Source organism: Manacus vitellinus, unplaced genomic scaffold (genome assembly GCF_001715985.3).
Source record: "Manacus vitellinus isolate BGI_N305 unplaced genomic scaffold, ASM171598v3 scaffold_18_pilon, whole genome shotgun sequence".
Lineage (NCBI taxonomy): Eukaryota > Metazoa > Chordata > Aves > Passeriformes > Pipridae > Manacus > Manacus vitellinus.
Window position 1 is genome coordinate 964,316 of NW_021939324.1, and position 19,743 is coordinate 984,058.

Sequence of the window (19,743 nt, forward strand, 5' to 3'; positions counted from 1 at the left end):
CAGACTATATTAAATCCAGGGCTAACTAGTAAGAGGAACTTAACCTCTTCTATATGGAAATATGGAAGGAAAAGCTTAAATAAATATAACAAGAAATTATAAGGCTAAATGTGATTATTTTCCATTTGTCAATAGTTATACGAGGTCAGTTGGCATAAAGTGTGAGAAAAAAATGTGGCTACATTTAAAATATGACTAAAATTAGTTTTTCTAACAAATTGCTAATGTCGAGCCAAGTTCTGCGACCCTCACTCGTCCAGAGCCATTGCTGCTCCTGCACATGTTTGACTGCAGAAATTTGCTAAAGGATTATTGAATAGGAAGAAGGGCTGCAGGCTTTGGCACTACCTTTTGTGAACATAATCAAGATTTTGTTTAAAGGAAAAAAAAGGTAAAGTAAGTGATTTTTTGCATTCAAGTTAACACTTTCAATCAAAAGCATGGACCGTTGTTCCCAACGTCTTTGTCTCTCTATATCCCCAAGTGCCATCTACTTTGGCACCTTTGAAAGACACTTTAATAAATAAGGAGACTCATTACTGAACTGTAATAAATAACAATAACTTAATTGCAATAAATATCTTCTGTATATTTATGTCTCTGAAGGGATGCATTGCATCAAGTAGTCTCTGCTCACTCACAATGACCAAATAGAAATGTAGTTACGCAAGTGACTTTAGTCCTTTGTAAACCTAAAGAAACGCATTTTGTGTAGGCTGGGCTTGTTATTTCTCTTACTATACTAGGAAGAAGTGCTTAAAAACTCAACTTGTTTTCATAGGTAGCAGAAAAATGAAATCCTGCACTCAAGGAAGAAACACGAGATGGAAATAACCAAACTTAGCCACTAAGCAGAACTGTTTTGCTTTGTGAAAACTTGAGCCTGGTCTTTCTGACATTTGCCCAATATCATCTTACTTACAAGGTTAATCTTATTATAGCTTAGGAGTTGTCCTAAGCACTCAGGAACTGCCCTCCAATGAGCAGTAGCACAATGTGTCTTTCAGTAGAGCTGAGGGCACAGGGGATTAGTAAGGTACTCCTAACCTACTTCTTTGCTAAGCTTCTTGGTATAACTGGTATATCATGGCATAACTACAACACAGCGTGGTATGGTAGGGTTGTGTTTTTAAGCACGTTCCTCATGGATTGAGTCTCACTGATGGTGGACTGAGTCAAACAGGAAAGGTAGCGTGCACACCATCCATCCATCGGCATCTCCACCTGAGCTTTTATCTAAATCCCCATAGGATATCAAAAGTCTCCATCCTTCTACTCTGCTTCGTGTCCCCCCATTCCCAGGCTCTCATGGCTCCTCATTTTGTGTTCTTGGTCCTTTTTTCTCCACTCTGAGTAGACATTTCCCTGGGAACTTTGGTCCCTCTCTTTGCAGTGTAGTAGGAATGGAAAACTGGTGCCACCTCTGGCAAGCAACTGTCAGACGCATCCACACCTTTTTGCGGAATGTTTTTTCAGTATGTGGTAAACCAGGTTATCATCCAAAAAGGATAGGTCATCATCAAAGGCTGTGGGTCTGCAACAAGCTTGCCTCACTTTGTCAGTGACCAGTTTTTTCTTTTTGGTTAAGTTTTTTAAAATCTTGTCATAGGTGGTCTCAGCTGCATCACAAGATCCACTGCAATACCGGAAAATTAGCTCTTCTTTGGTTTCATATCCCAAATCCAAGTCAGTCACGTTTAAATGTATTTCTGTTAAGACACATCCTCGATTTTTGCCCTTTTGACTCCTCCTTCCTTTCTTGCTGGAATTCTCTAAGTTTGTCGCTGCGTTTTGACGGTTTCTCTCCCGCCTAGAAAAAATCGGAGTCTGTTTATCTGGTGACCTCCTCAGTCTTTTAATAGTGGCTTGAATAAAGTCCACTACTTCATCAAACTGATCTGGATAATCCTCTGGCATATTAGCTGTTTGGGAAAGAGAGAAAAGACTTTGTCATACATCAATTGTTATAAAGTTTGTCTATTCATGGCTCAAAAATATTACATATAGGCAAGCTTTTCTGTCCATCACTTCAGAGCACATGCCCAGGATCCTCAGACAGCAGAGATTATTTGAGATGGTTTAGATCATCATGGAAACTCATTTGGGGAAAAATAAATAAGGTATGTTTGTATCTCTGCAGGTGTCTGCTGTTGCTTGGTAGCACTTCAGCACATCTTCCAATGTTGAATGAGCCCTCTTGAAACTGAGGGAAGGAAAAGCGTGTCATGATATGAATATTAGTTAATAGGTAGATGAAACCGCTGTAGAGAGGTGACACAGATTCTTCCCAGCAAAGCATGAAAAGGAAGAGGTTTCCTTAAAGCAATTTTGTGATTATAATTGTTAATTGTTGTCTCTTCACACCAGCAGCAGTTAGTATTGCCAAAGCCACCCCTCAATAAGGTTGACATGACAGAAGGAGGAATTTCCTGGGGTACCAGGCTGAGATATTATTCCTGGCTGAATGCCTGGCTTTTTACTGCTACTGGAGGATAATTATTTTCAGAGCTTTTGAAAAATGTCTCATGTAAGTATTTTGTATCACAAAATGCTGATTAGGCTGAGTAGAAATAGATCAGAATAGAAGATTATGTTAACTTTCAAGGTAAATGTTATTAATACATTTTCTTTCTACAAAAAATTATTTTTTAATTTATTTATTTTTTCACCTGATAGATGTTCTATCAGTGATAAATTATTCAAGTAAACCATATGATGAAGTCAATGAAATGTTTTGATACTAGCAGAATGAACCTCTTTAAGGAGGATTTTTTTTTCTCATTCGCTGTGCTGAAAATTAAGACTTGAAGACTTGCTTCCTTTGCAGTAAGACCTAAGAGAAAGCTTCTTTTCGTCTTTAACTCCTAATAACCTAACACATAAAAGACCAGTATCACCCTGGCCCTGCACACAAGGGAAGTCCATCTCTAGGACTCATACAAATATTGCAGGAACTGCAAACATGGAGGGAGGCAATATCCAATGCAGTGCACCTGGCTAGGGCCTGGTACCTTCACTAAGCCATGAAGGCTCCCACCAAATGGTGGTTCCTACTGAGGTAGGAACAGCTCCTTAGGCAAAGGCTCAGCAGCACATTTCCCTAATGAGCACCGTAAACAAGAGCCCTGATGGGTGACCAGGCAACACATGTACCCAGCTCACACGTGGTGGCATGGACTCTGTTAGCAGGAGACAGGAGGCTGCCTCCCATTGTCTAGCAACGGTGCACCTTCATCTTGTCAGTAGAAGCACCAAATAGAGAGGCAGCAGGATCTTAACTCAGTTAGTGCAAAAACCTGCTGAAACAGAGTGCATCTGCATGTAAGGAGGAACATGGACCACTACCTGAAGCAGCCACGACCCAGAGGCCTCCCACTAAAGCAAAACACTGACACATCAGAAGTATACAGTTTTTCATGGTGATGCCTTAAGCCCATAATGTTTTTTTATTTTTCTAATATTGGTAAGCCTTATAAGTTTTATAAGTGGATTTTAAAAGCAGCAACCCTTCATCCCTTGTCCCTTTCCCTCTAGCACCCTTAGTTTACACATTCCTTAACCCTCTTACCCCATTCTATGCTCCCTATATCACTCCTACCCCCAAATACAGCAGAAATGTTTAGTCTTTTGTCAAGGCAAGGCCCAGATTGTTGGGAGAATGCTTTTATCTTGGCCTAAACCACAGAACACGGTCAAAAACTGGGTGACTATGTACCCTTTGTGCTCTGATGAAGATGAGGATGGGATGAACAGGGGGTCCCGAAAAGCCCCCAGACCCATTTTCAGGAGGTGGACCCAGGGCAGACCAGAGTAAAGGCCACAGGGTGAACACATCTGGGATTGGATGGATGGTATTATAAAATGTAACATCTCAGGCACGGCTTGCGCATCTTGTAACACCTTTGCCTTGGTATAATAAACCCTTTCTTATCTCACCCCTAATTAACTGCTCCGGGAGATTTTTTCAGCACCTAACTCCCACAGCAACAATGGGTGGATCCAGCAAAATAGTTTAGAATGGTGATAATGAAGACCGGAAATCTTGTAACTTCACATAATGAGGATGACACAAGGGAAGTGGGATGCTATAATCTGTAGAGTTCGGAACTGAAAAAAGTGAATTATACTTTGATTTACAGATATCCATGCTAAAGACAACAATCTCACAGATCAGTGGCTGTCCAAAGACATGAAGCAGGGATGGCTGCTATCTATACAGCTATGTGAAACTTGAACAAGGCAGGGCCCTGCACCCAGCCCCATATTCCTGCGGCACCAGCGGTAAGTGCAACCTTCTTGCACTCCTCTGTCATTGTTTCTGTAGCAGTGACCAAAATATCCACTGTGAGCCATACCTACTGGGGGAGGTTGCTTGGATGGATGTGTCCATTGGATGCACCACTCAGCTCTGTTGCAGAACAGGCTGGTCTGCCTACACCATATGAATATTGCCCTGCTGAGCAAGATCCATGTCAAGGTGATACATGAGCTAGAAGGAGGGGAAGGCCTGTTGTTAGACTCAATCAAAAGAGATGACCGACATGGAGCCGACCTAACCCTCACTGCTGAAGTACAAGTTTGGCCCTGGCACAGATACAGATGGAAAGGAGTTGGTAGAAGGCACTTGTTGCTCTGGGACTGAGTAGTTTCTAGATTTCTTATCCAGAAACTAGGTTTCTTAGTTCATAACCCAATAAGGGAAGGATGTAACCCTGAGGAGATGGCTTTAGCTGTGCCATTCTCCACTCTCACCTTCAATTTTTCCCTCTGACACTACTGGGACATTCCCCCAGCCCACATCTCTGTCACATGTTCCCAGCCCAACCCTTGTAGCAACAGTAGGACACAAGGACACCTTGGCTATGGAGAGTGAAACACAACAGTCAGGGAAGCATATGAACAAAATGCATGCAATGATCAACCATCAGGAAGGGGACAGGAGAATTTCACAGGGAAAACCAACCTATATGTGGAGGTTATTTTTTGCAGCCTTCAGCCTCATACTTATCTCAAGCTTGGTACAGTGCCAGTGCAGTGAGGAGAGTAAGTGTCCCTCACCTGAGAAGGGAGAAACAAAACTGTGGATTCCCTGAAGAGACAACAATCCAACTAGGCACACCTCATTTAAACTGCTTGCAATTCAGATGCAAAAATACCACCTACCCCTGTGAGAGTGCTACATGCAGGAGTCTCCTTTGGCTAAATACTAATCTGACAGCTATAGAATTCAAGCACTGTCCTGCCCAAGCCAGTCCAAGTATACACCGGGGTGTGGTAGATAAGAGGAGGAAAAGCCCATGTGGTGGACTGTGTCCCTGCTAAAAGCCCACACTGACATCTATCCCGGTGATCACTGCCCCAGCTGCACCAAGGGATTTAATGCTACCAAGGGAGAGCATTTTGTGCGGTGACATGACATTTCAGGTGGAGGAATCACACCACAGAAGAAACCCATGCAATGCTGCTAATGCAGGCATGGGGTGTCAACACTGCAGAAGATGGGAGCAGTAAGGCAAAAAGTAGACCAAATAAGCAATCCAACAGTGTATCCAGCTAGAAGAACCCAACCTACATGCATGGGCTAGATGCACCCAGAAAATGGGGTCATTGGTGGCATGACTCACTCTGCTAATCTTATTGAGGCTCTAACACAAACCATGCAAGAACTATTCCAAGCTGTGTCTGATGGAGCTGGGTATCCCTGCTCAGCTCATCCCTTGTTGCAATGCCAGGAGATACCTGGGAAACTCACTGGGAAGAATGCCAGCACTATGAGTAAGATGAATTCAAATTTTCTGTCTCCAGGGTGGACTTTCCTTTTAGCCCAGGGAATTGGAAATTATTCCCTACAGATATTCAAATCTATCAATAGGACTCCTGCAGTGATCCCCAGTATTTGGAGATTATATCACCAGAGGAGACAAAAGGCATGATAGTAGGGTGATAAAAGGTGATATAAGGAAACAGTGGGAACAGTGAGCACAGAGCTCCCCCAGAGAAAATGTGCTGGACCTCTTGGTCCTTGTCAGTGTCTGCCCACCTACAACATGTGCTGTTACAGGTTATATGGATACACCACATCAACACAATGGTAGCTGCATTATTGGTCTACTCAGTGAGATTTTGCAGGTTTCTGTAAGCAACAACCCCCTCTGCCTGTGGAGCCCCAAACTAGTCCTGAACAGAGTAGTGATGCTCTTTTGGCAGCTTTACACTGCACTGACAAGGTACCCCAAACTTGCTTCTATAATTTAGCACTGTCTTAGGAACACCTCCAACCCCTGCAATCAACTGATTTTCTGCTGCTTAGTGAATCAGTGTAATCAGTTTGACTACAAACACTCTCTAGAAGAGGGTCATAGGGGTCTGGAGGAAACTTTGACAACCAGGAGTGAAGGGAAACTTGCCTTAGTCCTACGCCTAGGTGCCAGTCCTGACTCAGTAGGGATAGTCAGCTGTCCAATAACTATGAGTGTAAAGTCTTAGAACCTTCTAAAATGCTGCAAAAACCTGCTGAAATAGGACCTGGAGCAATCAAGTGGAAACACCAGCACTGACAGCAGGTGTGATGGGTTGAGACAAGGCAGTAGAGGTAAGTGCTAAGGAAGCTACCACCAGACATCACACATGAATAAGCAATAACCACTGACCAAGGACTAAACAGTACAAAAGGCTAATGGACAGAAGGGAAGGTGGAGAAGGCTGGCAGCAGGGCCTCCTCATGCTGATGGGCACTTGCTAGATGTGCTCCAGGGATGCTGAGGCCTCTCAGCACCACAGACACTACATGCTGAGCACTTGTTTGGTCTCTGCACTGTGGTAAGTGCTGCTGGGAGCAATGGGGGTGCTGGAACAAATTCTGTGGCCAGGGAACATCACTGCACTCATGAGGCTATCTTGGCATAATAACCTGAATAAAGCCACTCCATTGAGGAATATTTTGTTACTCCTCTGTCTGCAATATTGTTTAGAAAATGTTTATAGTCTCACAACAGCTTTGCTTCTCTCATACCGCATGGACTGCGCTGACTTGACTGTACAGCAAACAGAGCTTTCTGTGGGGATTTCACACCCCTAGGAGAAGCAGATACACAGTTTGCATGTGTGTGTATGTGTGTTGCATTTACACACACACACACACACACACATACACCTAATTATATACACACATTTTTTCAAAACAAACTGGTTTACTGACAACACTTGCCTTCTGGTGGAAAAGCTGAGAAAACAAACACGTGACAGATGCCTGTCACGTTGTGCAACGTGCCAGAAGAAAATGCTCAGATATTATGGAATAAGTGCAGTAAAGATCTCTGAGCAGTAGTCCCTGGTCCTAGGCTCCAGGGTGTGAAGGAATTAGAATTTAAAAATCAAAAGTCACCTATGACAGGACAGGATGGGAGGGGGCAGTACAGGATCAGACGGGATGGTACAGGATGGGATGGGACAAGATAGGATAGCCCAGAGCAGCATCTGCTCCATATAAGTTTGCAAAACTTGTCTCATACATATGATGCACCTCAAGGCAGGTGTTTCCCAAAGGAAAGGAACGTATGTCCTCGAAATGTAAAATCCTGCCTCAGGGAACACATGGCCTCTCTGTGTCTTGTTCACTGTGTGGGAGAATGACTCACAGACCCCACTGGGGCAGTGTGACAGGTTGAGCTCCCCACTTAAACTATGCTGCCATGATCACTCACAAGACTGGAACAAAGCAATGAGGTTTCATCCGGGTTTTATGTCACAATTCTGAAAGCTGTTTCCTGACTGTCTGGCTCCTAGGGAAGTCCCTTGGAGGCAGTCTGTGTGTGGACATGTGCAGATGCTTTTGCTAGCAAGCCTCTGGTAGTATCCTGGGGTAGTGTCAGAGACTGAAACGGTTAATGATTTATGCATTTTCTCCCCCCACAAAGGTTATATCTATGTCACATTGTTATATGACAACACCCAAAATGCTAGCATACCTGTTGATACAAAATTGTTAAAATAAACCTTACCAATATATGTTTTCAGACACCGATTATTCAGTGTCGTTTCACTCTAATCCACCCCAAGGGAATTATTGGTAAGAACCTGGGTTACCCCCCTCCCCTTTTTCTGGGGCGGGTCATAACACGTAGGCAGCAGTACTTGTGGGAACTGCAGTCACCCTGTGTGTCCTGCTCCATTCAGGTCACTCTTCTGCACCTTGTTTCCATGCTCCCTCTTTCAGTTCTGTGCCAAGGACCTGACCACCCAGACAGGAGAAGACAGAGCCTTTTCCTCTGGTTGCAAGCAGAGCACGAGTCTGTTTTCTAGGGCCAGAGAATCAAGAGTGGTGGGTATTGATGGCAGTTCATGTGCCAGTCTGCCTCTGGGCACCTTCTCTGTCTCCCATGTCCCGGGACTCTTGATCTGTGAGGAGTTTCTCCCATGACCAGAAAAATTAATAAAACAGCAAGGAGTGAAAAGTCACAAGACAGATATACATGGAAATCCAGCAGAGTGATCAGGCTGGGGACAGAGCTGGTGAGTACCAGATGTCAAGAATTTCAGGAGTCAAAAAGAGAAGAAATAAGGCTCATTTAAAACACTAATTTAAAAACTAATTTAAAAACAATAAAAAATGAAACATAAGAACAACCAACACAAGAATATGTGCATCTTTGCTGCTTGCAAGCTGTTTGCTTGCTTTCTGAACATTTAGGGCACAGTCAGATCATAGATCAGTCTCCCAGGTTAGGAACATCCCTCTGCAATACAAACTGAAATTCTCACCTCACTGATGCTCTCTGGAACCTGAAGTTTCGATCTGCCCATCCCCAACACAGTCACTGTTCCCTGGGCACAGGAAGAGCTGGCAGCATGCATGAGTGCAGGATCCTGAAGCCAAACAGCCATGGCACTCCCCACTAGCCTCTGCAGATAGCCGTCCCAGCATTCTGCTTTGGGCATGCAGAGAAATGTGACTTCCTCTGGGCATCTTCCCCTCTGCAACCCCCCAGAGCCTGCCTTTGCATTTTCAGTTAATTAAAGACATAATGTGACGGCAGGACTGGGACCTGATCCCTGGGCTTTTTAGGAGAATAAATTATACAGTGCTCTGATAGACTTCTACATAAAACAGGCTGAAATGAATATCCAAACCAAACTCATCCTGTTCTCAAAAAAACAGTCTCCATTAAGTAAAAATGGAAAATTTATTTCTGTCTGTTTAAATGTGATCACAATTACATCTTGTACAACTATTCCTTTGATTTCACTATCAAGCCAAATAGTCCCCCACACGCAGCATAACCCAGCATGGTAGAGCAAGCAACCCTCTGCCTCTACTTGACCACAAATTGATTTCAGTGGGAACAGATGGATCTTCAGTTTCTGAGAAAAAGAATCTAGTTACTCATTTTGGTGCCTGGTTATGGATTTAAAAGACTAACTACAGTCTCTTCTGACCATGCTGTCTCTTATGGTCAAGAAAAGCTTAAATCCTATATGTTGCAAAATAATAATTTATATAGGTGGATTTTCCGGTTTTTTTTGGTTGTTTTTAATCTCATAAAACTCTCATTCAATTTTAATTAATTTCAACTCTCATGATCTCATTTTAAGTTATTTAAAACCATGCATTATAGAATAGCTTTCCATACGGATCTCAGGAAAATATAATCACATCAATGCCACATCATTTGGCACTTTGCATCTCCTGAGCTATAGCGGTGTAATAGAAGTCAAAAAGGTATACAAACATGATAAAATTTTTCTTTTAGATTGTAGCTTTTATGCATGCATTTACAGCAGCGTATAGCTACCACATCAAAACATCAGACTAAACATTGAATTAAATCACAAGGATATTTAACTAAAGCACAGTCTTTCAATTAGAGAAGTTCAAACAACAGCATTCAGACTCTAAAGTACTGTTTCAAAGTTCCAGGGGTTTAATCCAGCTTATTACAATGGTAAGCAATATTTAGAAAATTCAGATCCAGATCTGCACTAGGATCAAATGGCCCTTTTTCAAAAGCAGTTCTAGTACTTTAATCTGGGACCTTCATTAATTCCTTTCTTCCCTGGTTATTTTTTAAGTTTCCTCCAATGTTACATTCACAAAGACATTTCCTCTTAGGCCATTTGCTACTGGGAAGTAGTCAACTAGTGTGTCTCCAACAGTCAGTGCAGTGAATCATTCTCATTTTTTTCTTGTTATGAAGCCTACTTTGTTATACCATTTATTCAATAATTATTTTTGCATTTAGCTTGCTTTCTAGTACTGTTTTCAGGTACTTACTATAGTGGACATGGCCTGTCTGAACACAGAATCTCTCTATCTCACACCACAAGGACGTACTTTAGGAGAGATTTGGAGTAACCTGTTTGTGGAAGTGCAACCTTAGCCAAGTTAAAATTACTAATGTGATGATCATTCTGCTTTGCAAAGTAAAATAACACCAACTGTGGTGGAGATAAACCATTTATTTTATTGAAAATTAAATATTTTTCATAAAAAATCCAAAGCCTATTATATGCAGGCATCAAAGCAAAGGTAGGTGTAGAAAATAGTTATACTGAAAGATTTCCAGTATGTAAACAATTAAATTAAAATACTACCTCTGAGGCACAACTTTGCTTTCATGCCTTGCATGAAAGTCCATGGGGCTAAAAGTGAAATGGAAACCAGGTGGTTGTATCCATTAGGAAACAGAGCATCAAACACAGCAGGGTCAGCTCATCTTTAAATGTTTAATACAGCTCTGTATCACTACCTCACTCCCAGCCCACACAGCTCCCATGCTGCATTCTCTTCTCAGACTCAGAGAGCCCTTAGAAATGGAGCCTCTCACTGGTGTCACTTGTCTCTCTTCAAGGCAGAGTGCTAAATAACCTGGTGGATGACTCCAGGGACACTCATGCCACTTAGGTACGATGAGGTAGAATCCACCTTTCTGATGTGCTTGCCCCTGATGGAGCAGTCAAGTTTTGTGTTAGCAGCTCACTAATTAACCCTGCTGCTTCCCAAGTGTCATAATGACAAATCCACAGAGTCCTTTGCATTGTCACACTACCATGCTTGGCAGTGCCTCCCCTCCTGTTCTTTGCCTGCCTTCTTGCAGGTAGAAATGCTGGTTTCCACCAAGAGAAGAAAGGGGGGAAACAACAGAACCATTACAATTGCTGACAGCTGTGGGAAGTCCCTGAGAGCAGGGGGAAACAGCAAGGTCAGATGAACTGAGTGAAGCAGAGGAAGTTGCCTTGCAAGCTGACCTGTCCATGAGAGTTCCTTGTTCTTCACTCAGTCCAGATGGGTTGCTCACCCATGATCCTGCTCACTGGTGGGCTACACTCCTCTGTCCACCCCCTCCTCTGGCCTCTCTGGGGTGGGCAAAGGAGTGTTTCACCGGGCAGTAAAGCAGCAGAGGAACAACAGAAGGATGTAGTCTTACCCCTGACACAGAGCTTTGAAACACCAGCTCTGAGGCACCACAGAGCAGGTGGCTTTTCAGCAGTTGCTCCTGACGTTTTGTGGCAGCTCCTGCAGGCGCTGTCAGGAGCCTGTCTGCACTAGGGCCTTATCAAATAGGGTGGTGTGGGTACATGAGCACCCACAAGCACCTCTGTATCAGAAGAAGTTACAGCATAAGGAGAAAAAAGAAAAACTAGCAGTGCCCTGACTGAAGCCACTTATTGAGCAGGAGCCAAACCTTGGCAAGACACATACCTGTTGTATGTGCCCCTTGTATCCCTCCAAATCCATACTATGCTGAGTAAATATCCAGCTTCCAGTGTAACTGAGTTTACACTTAATATTTCATTAAGTGAGAGCCTCAAACCCTGCAAGGGCCTCAAATGAGTATGTATAAGCAGGACCCAAAAACCTGTGACCTCTGTTAGCAAGAACACACACAGCCAGCTAACAGGCATGGCACAAAGGTTTTAATGGAAAAAATACCAATAGTAGTAATAAGAAATTATCTTCAGCATCCCTGGTGCAGAAATGATCCAGCCCAGCCCTCACATGACATCAGTAAAACCCCACATCAGTAAACCAGCCCCTCTTTAGTGCCAGTTCACTAAATGGAAAGAGCATGCCTAAATCAGTAACAGCAGCTCTTACTGGGCTGCCTGTGCTCTTACAAAGCATCTCTCATTGGGTTTTAGGGGTGTTCCCAAAGAATAAGCACAGGTAGCAAAGCAGGAGAAAGGGACCCTGAAGAGACCCTATTCCAGTCTCTTCCCTGGGGCAGTAAAGCAGAGCTGTCCAGGCAAAACCATGGCTGATGTTTCTCTTGTGACAATATGCACTTTTATCAGATTTGATCTGATCTATAAATGACACGTTCTTCCATTGTTTCCTTTCCCTACCTGCATTTCCATGTCTTTATGAAAGGAAAAATAGAGAAGGTTTTGATACTGCAGATTGAAAAATGCTGTTGTTATTTTTATAATAATCAGTCCCTGGCTCTAGGGCAGGTGCTCTGTACTCTGCTGCAGAAGGTCTCGTGTTGCGAAACGTGGACCACGACCTGCCAGACAGCACTGGAGAGTGCTCAGAAGAGCAAGCTCCTTCCTGGCTGCTCCACTGGATACTCCCTCCCTACCAGAAATTTCCTGAGAAATGGCTGATTTTGCCAAAGAAATCTTCTATATGATTGGGATGGGAGCAGAGATAGTTCAGGTGTTTGGACATAGCTTGTTAGTTAGAGGGGATATGACCAGCTTGCCTCTAAATACACGAGAACACGCCACCTGAGAAGTTTTGGCATACTGCTGTAACACTGCCCATCCCAGCAGGAAAACAAATACATGGATTTCAGTGTTTGCTCATTTTCAAGACTATTCCTATCCAGAAATCTTTGAAGCATTTGTATAAGTCCCAAAGACTTCTAAGAAATGTACCTGCAGGTTTCAGTTTAAGTGCTGTACCAATACATACAGCCTAGCCTGCTAGTTCATACAAGTGGCTTTATTCCTTAAATAGAATGTTGATACATGAAATGCCTCACATAATTAATTTTATGTCCTTGATCTTAAAAAAAAAAGTATTCTAATATATATTTTGTATCTTAATGTTTTATTTGTACCTATCTCAGATAAATATTTTTGATCTTTTCTCTTTCTTCTCTTTGTAATCAGGACTCAATTTCCAAGAACCACTGAAATCATTCCTTTGGTTCGCTTTACCATACTACTTGATCAGAAACTTCAGCTGGTTTTGTAAAAATGACGGCTTTGCAGTGTCAACCACTCTACCAGCACTAATGTGTCAGTGGCCTATTTAGATGACTGATGATCCTGAATGTGGCTATGCTGCAGTATTTTGTATTTGTTCTTTATTTCTTGTCATTAGCTGATTACCTCAGAAATATGAGAATCCACAATGAATGTAGTTATGTAGTGTTTGGCCTTATATACTACAAGTTTTATGTTGCAGTTTCTTGATAGCGTGTGTGGAGAATGAAGACTGGGTATTTGCACTAGAAATCCACTTCTGAAGATCTGAGGTTGTAGGGGGTGGGACTCAGTGACCCAAACGGCTTCTTGAAGCCTCTGTAACTTTAAATATTTTAAAACTTTGTGCAGTCCTAATCAGGAACAGTATAATTTACAAAGACATTACAACCTATCAATCTGAGGATCTTCTGCTAGCCCATCTGCCCCCATCGAATTCAGTAACAGTCTGATGAATACTTCACACAGCTGAGTTCTTTAGCCTTTCATGGAAGCTTTTGAAGCTCTTTATCTGCAGACCCTAAACATGGGGGTTTCCAAAGTATACTAAAGAGGCTTACGAAAGATGACCAAGAAAAGCATGTTCTGCATAATGTCTAAAAGGATCCACACTTTCACTGGTAAATTTTTGAGGTCCCTATCTTAAAAAGCATCAAAGAAATAAAACTTGCAACAAAGGATAACTCAAATTGAGAATAAAATCATACTATCTTGTATTTCAATAGTTCCCTCCTTAAGCTGCAGAATACTCTTCACCTTAGTATATTCAATATTTATACCTGAGACTGCAGAGAAATTTGTTTCTGTGGCTACATGCCTCTGAATTTAACCAGACCCATCCTGTTCTTTCTTTTCCTAGGATTTTGCCCATGAACAGACAAACTTGAGTACTTGAGATTTCTAAATGCCAAGATAACTTGGGCATCCCCATGCAAACAAACTTCACTATAAATATGCTGGCTTGGGGACAGGGGCCTGACACTGGCTGGATGCACCAGCTATGCTGGATGCACCAGCTGTGCTGGACACACGGAGATCAAATGACATGTGTGGCACCTGCTCGGTGTGGCTGATACCTCCCCGATGCATTGGATTTACCGTGCACGGACAGGTTACCTCTGTAGCTTCTGGGTGTCTTAGGCTAGAGCACATATGCCACACCATAGGTGTGTTGAGCAGGAAAGCCTGGACAGAAACATGAGAGTTGTAGTTCATAACACTGAATGCGCCTAATAAATATTTTAGGGAAGGAGAGTCCATTCAGTTGGAAGCATAATTTAATTCTGGTTTTGCTTTAAAGAGCCCTACAATATTACTGTTTATTCTAGATACTTTCCATATTAGTTGACAAAGTTGCAGCTAAGCGCAGTAACTTAACATTAAATCCCCTTAGCAGGGGCAGGAAGAATTTTTAACAGAGGTATAACACACATATACCATGGCAGGTATATACCAAAGGTGGTCCAACAACGAATGACCACTCAGTGGCCTTAGAGTAACTTAGATGTTATGATGCAAAACCCCCACATTTTCCTCCTATCAGGAGTCTTTTCCCTATTAGGAGGGAAAAGCCCATGGTGAGTTTTGACATGTAATTCTACATATTTACCACTAGCTCTCAGTAAAGATGCTCACTTGATCAAGAGACTAGGTATCATATTGCAGATCTTTGGACACTCCAGTCCTCACATATGTGTTGATTGTGTCCATACAGCATCAAACAGCTACAAAATGTATTTGACTGTGTATAAGTCAAACGAGTGTTTGGCTCCCTCTGCACTGTCATGCTTCTGAAGCTGCTGACCTAGTATTTAGTTTATAATAATTTGGTTTATATTTGTTCTGTTTGTAGTTGGTATTTAAGCTAATTGTGTCCTTCCCCCAGCAGATTGTAGCATAAGGGAAACAAAGAAATAGTTACAAACTCTACAGCTACTCATTTTTTGGTTTTGTGAGAAATAAGCTGTCCTATGAAAATTGGAGCCAAAACACCTAAGAATACTGGATTCATCTTCAACGCACTGCATTTATGGAGGCTACTACCACTCCAGCCTCCAGCTCACTTAAAAATGCAGAAGACTGCAGTTGCAGTCCTCTGCCATCTCTAATTACTGTCTTAAACAGCAAAGGTCGGCACATTACACCTGATCAGCCCAGGAGGTTAGGACCCTGCCTGGAGCCTGGAACGAAGGAAGGTTTCAAGCTAATCTGAAAGGGATGGGGTAATATCAGGTGACCTCAAAGCACTTTGCGGAGAAAGCAATCTTATCAAATGAGAACACAAAACGGTGTCAAGGGCCTGGGAACCAGATCTGTGCTCCAGCAAGTTGTTTGGCCTGCCCTTTGGAGAGGGACTTTATCTCACAATCCTACTGATTCGAGTGGTGTGTGGGAGACCCAACCTCTTTGGAATAAGACAAGTGCACACCTTGAAACAAAATGCTCCCCTCAATCTACACAGAGGACAGTTTTAGGGAACAGCAGTGCACCTCTCTTTGAATGCAGGCAGCATCCAGTCCTGCTCAGTGCCCAAACACCGCCCTGTGCATATTGAGACAATATGGGTCATGATGGTGCTCCCACCATTTTGTGAGCTGCCTCCTGCAAAAGCCTTCAGCAAAGCAGATGACCAACAGTATCCACAGAGATACCAATACATGGTAGGTTCACCAGCAGACAGTTGGGGTGCTGCAGCAATGTGCCTGGGTAGGATCAGCCTCGCAGGCTGTTAGAAGACCGCTCTCCAGACACCACACACTTTCAAATCAACTAAAACCAGCGTAAAAGTGGATCAAAGTATTTCACTTCTCTCTTACAGCTGCCTTTTTTTGCAAGTCTCCCCTGATTCATCCAACTTGGCAACCCCAGGTGAGAGAAGAATTTCTGAGTTTTGGGCATGAGTGCTGTGTAAATTGCTGCCATGCAAAGACCACAGGAATTCCCTAGGTTTTCCTCAATTTCTGAGTGCTCTGTGAAGAACAGCACTCCTTCCTTTTCCCTTGTAGCCAGGCCCATCTATTTGTGATCTGCAGGGTTAAGAGGTTGAGACCAAACTATCACCCCTTTTTCAAATTACTGTCCTGGGTAATAACCTGTGACCCAGCTCTGCTTGGCAAAGCCTATGTTTGTACCCGGGAAACAGAGATACCTAGAAGAGGCTGTACATTGACACTACCATAACTGCAGTAAAACATAGATTGTCTTTCCTCCTGCTTCTTGTTTACTGAATCTGCAGCAAAAAAACCCAAAAAACAGAAACAATGAGAAGTTGTGGACGCTAGGAACAGACAGGATCTCTACTGCCTGTCCCCTTGAGCTGCTGCAGAGAAACCAGCTCACCAGGAACCGTATACCCAGAAAACAGTTTCAACTGTTTTCACTCTGGAAAAATGGAGCATTAATGCCCTCCCACCTTGAAGCTTCTGCCAGAGCGACAAACTAACTGATACTGCTTTCCCCCTAATGCTCTTCTTGTCACCAGCACTGCTGCAGCAAGCCTGTGCAGAGGAGAACAGCACAGTGGCCTGAAAAGCTGATCACTGCCCTTTGTAGGACAGCACTTATCCAGCACACTGCTCACCATGGAGAAGAAGATCACCATGTGTGATAGCATCATGATCCTGGCAAGCTGGAGCCCTGGAAGGAAACACTTTTGGCCAACCTCCCCGTGTGGAGGGGCTGAAAGGATGTCAGGGGCTGCCAGTCTGTGAGCAGCAGGAGCCCAGGCTGCGATATGTAGAGGTGGCAGCCTAGGCAAGATTCCAGCAAGGGGGAAACACTAGCAAGAAAAGGAAAGAGAGAAGACTAAATGGGGAAGGACATAGATGTGTGTCTGTGGAAGAGGAGATAGGTGTTTGCAAGGGGTCGAAGTGAAGTCACGACACATGATTCCACGCTTTGTGCCTCCATGCTGCGTTAGCATGGCTGCTCCCAGAAAAAAAACAGAGCTGGGCTGCCCATTGTTGGAGCTGCAGCAGGCGCAGGGAAAGAAGATGCCTCCAGATAAGGAGATGGAAATGTATCCCAATTACTGGATACTGTCTGCATCCTGTAACGGGCTAAACAGAGAGGGCTGAGCAAGGGCAAAAGAAGCAACCTTGAAGCTGTGCCTTTGCTAAGTGAATGTCTCCAGTATTCATGTGAGTATTTTGCTACTTCTTACTGAGTCATATTAACTCTCTCTTTAAAAAGCCATCAGAGTTAGCATAATGTTCACATACCGCTGCGAAAATCCTATACCTGCTATTGTAAGAGACCTATTATTAGCGAGGCATTATTATCTGTCATGTGGATTGTAAACTGCCTTACTGTGAGCTAGTTCATGTGGATTGCTCTGCATCAAGCTCCTAACCCTGCCACAGCTACTCTTCTGTAAATTTCCACGCGGACACACTAATTTCGAGATCAGAATGCAAGGAGGATTTAATGAAGCTCAGCAGCACTCCAGCATGTGTACAGAGCCTCCCACCACGGAGCCCAACCTCCAGCAGAACTTGCGCCCGCTACAGGCAGTGAATAATAGCACTGGCAGGTCTGACCAGGGAGAGAAGGCTGAGGCAGTGGAGAAACAGTTTCAGTGCCTGCTCTGCGAGGTGTATGATCCCTCTCTCGGCTCCTCTACATACAATAAGCTTTCCCACCTAGCCATGTTTTTCAGCCAAAGGGATCTTAAGACTGCCAGGAAGGTAGAGCTGGAGTGGGTGGGGGGCATTGACACTGAAATTGCCAACTCCCAGCTTTGGAGAATGATTTGGTTTGGAGCTGCTGGAACAAGACCAAAGCCAGTGACACTGCGCAGGAGAGAAATAGCAGCAGAAAGTGTGGGGAACCTTTCCTCACCCTGATGCCTGAACAAAGGGAAGCAGGTTTAGCAAGACAGACAGCAGTTGCTACAAAGGGGAATGTTTCTTACAGTCACTGTGCACAGCATAGGAAGGCAGCAGGCTGATGGGGGAGAGATCATCTTCAGGTCCCTCTATCACTGAAGGGGACCCCTTGGGAGGCGTCTTACCGGTGGGCAGGGGCAAGGTGGAGACCGTGTTGAGCAGCACCACACAGACAGCCACAACATCCCATAACTTCATCTTAGATCTCCTTCCAACACGGGCCCCTGGCAGAAAGGAGAAACAGGGTTAGCTTCCAGCTGCTGTGCTCCCCCAGTTCTGCTCACACCCTGCCAGTCCTGAGACAAAGCTGAGCAATCTTGCACTTCAGGATCAGACTGGTCCACCTGGGTCAGGCCTGACGACAGAGTAGGGGAAACAACCTGTTACCAGCTCAGCCTCCCATAGCAAGTGATGGGCTCTCCCCAGCGAGTGAGTGATATGGCAAAGGGAGGCACAGGATAGCCTCCAATTCCTCTATGCCCAAGAGAGCTGTATTGGGGCATATGGGCAGGCAAGCCCCAGGAGTCTGTTTGTAGGGACGTAGGAGTGTGATCATGGCCCTGTGCTGGCTGGCAGACAGGTCACCTTGTGCTTTTCCAGCACTTGGGTGGTGTCAGGGCACTTATTCCTGAGCTGGACCAGGAAGGACCAGGCCGATCTGGGGTGCTGGGCTGTGCAGATTTAATGTGCTACAGGCAAATCTTCATTTCCCTTTATCTCAGTTCTGCTTCTCCTCTCCTCACCTTTTTTGTTTCCCCTTTTCTCTTTCTTTTCCTCTTTCTTCTTCCCGGCCCTTCTCTTTCCCCTATTCAGTCCTCTTTCCTCTTCATTTTTTACTCTCCTTTTCTTCTTTCTTTCTTCTTCACTCGTCCCCTTTTTATCCTTATCCTTTTCCTTTTCCCCATTATTTCTCCTTTCCCTATCATATTCCTCTTTTCTTCCTGTTTCCCTTTCCTTCAAGATTTTCTTTTAAATTCCCTTTTCTCCTTCCTCTTTTGTTCTTTCTCTCTCTCTTTCTTTTTCTCTCTCTTTCTTTCTCTCTCTCTTTCCTTCTCTCTCTCTCCCCCTTTCCCTCTCTCTTTCCTTCTCTCTCTCTCCCCCTTTCTCTCTCTCTCTTTTCTTCTCTCTCTTTCTCTCCCTTTCTCTCTTTCCCTCTCTCTCTCCCTCTTTCCCTCTCTCTCTCTCTCCCTCTTTCCCTCTCTTTCCCTCTCTCTCTCCTTCTCTTTCCCTCTCTCTCTCCCTCTCTTCCCCCCCTCCCTCTCCTCTCTCTCTCTCCCCCTCTTTCCTCTCTCTCTCTCTCTCCCCCTTTATTTCCCTCTCTCTCTCTCTCCCCCTCTTTCCCTCTCTCTCTCTCCCTTTCTTTCCCTTTCTCTCTCCCCCTTTCTTTCCCTCTCTCTTTCCCCCTTTCTCTCTTTTTCACTCTCTCTCTCTCTTTTTCTCTTTCTCTTTCTTTCTCTCTCTCTTTTTCTCTCTCTGTTTGTCTCTCTCTCTTTCTCTCTCTCTCTCTCTTTCTTTCCAATCCTCTTTCTCTTCCCTTCTCCTTTCCCTTTCCTTCTCTCCCTTCCCTTGTCCCTTTTTCTTCTCCTCGCTCCCCGACCGCCCTGCTCGCAGTCTGCCACGGCACGTACCCGCTGCCCAGGGGTGACAG

The 19,743-nt window shown here is 44.0% G+C and overlaps 1 protein-coding gene across 1 annotated transcript; it reads right to left on the reverse strand.

Annotated features, from left to right (window-relative positions):
- Positions 1-951: 951 nt before the first annotated feature.
- On the reverse strand, positions 952-18,305 carry GDNF (glial cell derived neurotrophic factor). The gene is made up of 2 exons (XM_008921612.2): positions 18,122-18,305; positions 952-1,922 (listed from the first exon to the last, which is right to left on the reverse strand). Exons 1-2 carry the CDS (start codon positions 18,291-18,293, stop codon positions 1,438-1,440), a joined length of 657 nt encoding a protein of 218 aa, XP_008919860.1. The 5' UTR covers positions 18,294-18,305; the 3' UTR covers positions 952-1,437.
- Between the last annotated feature and the right edge of the window lie 1,438 nt (positions 18,306-19,743).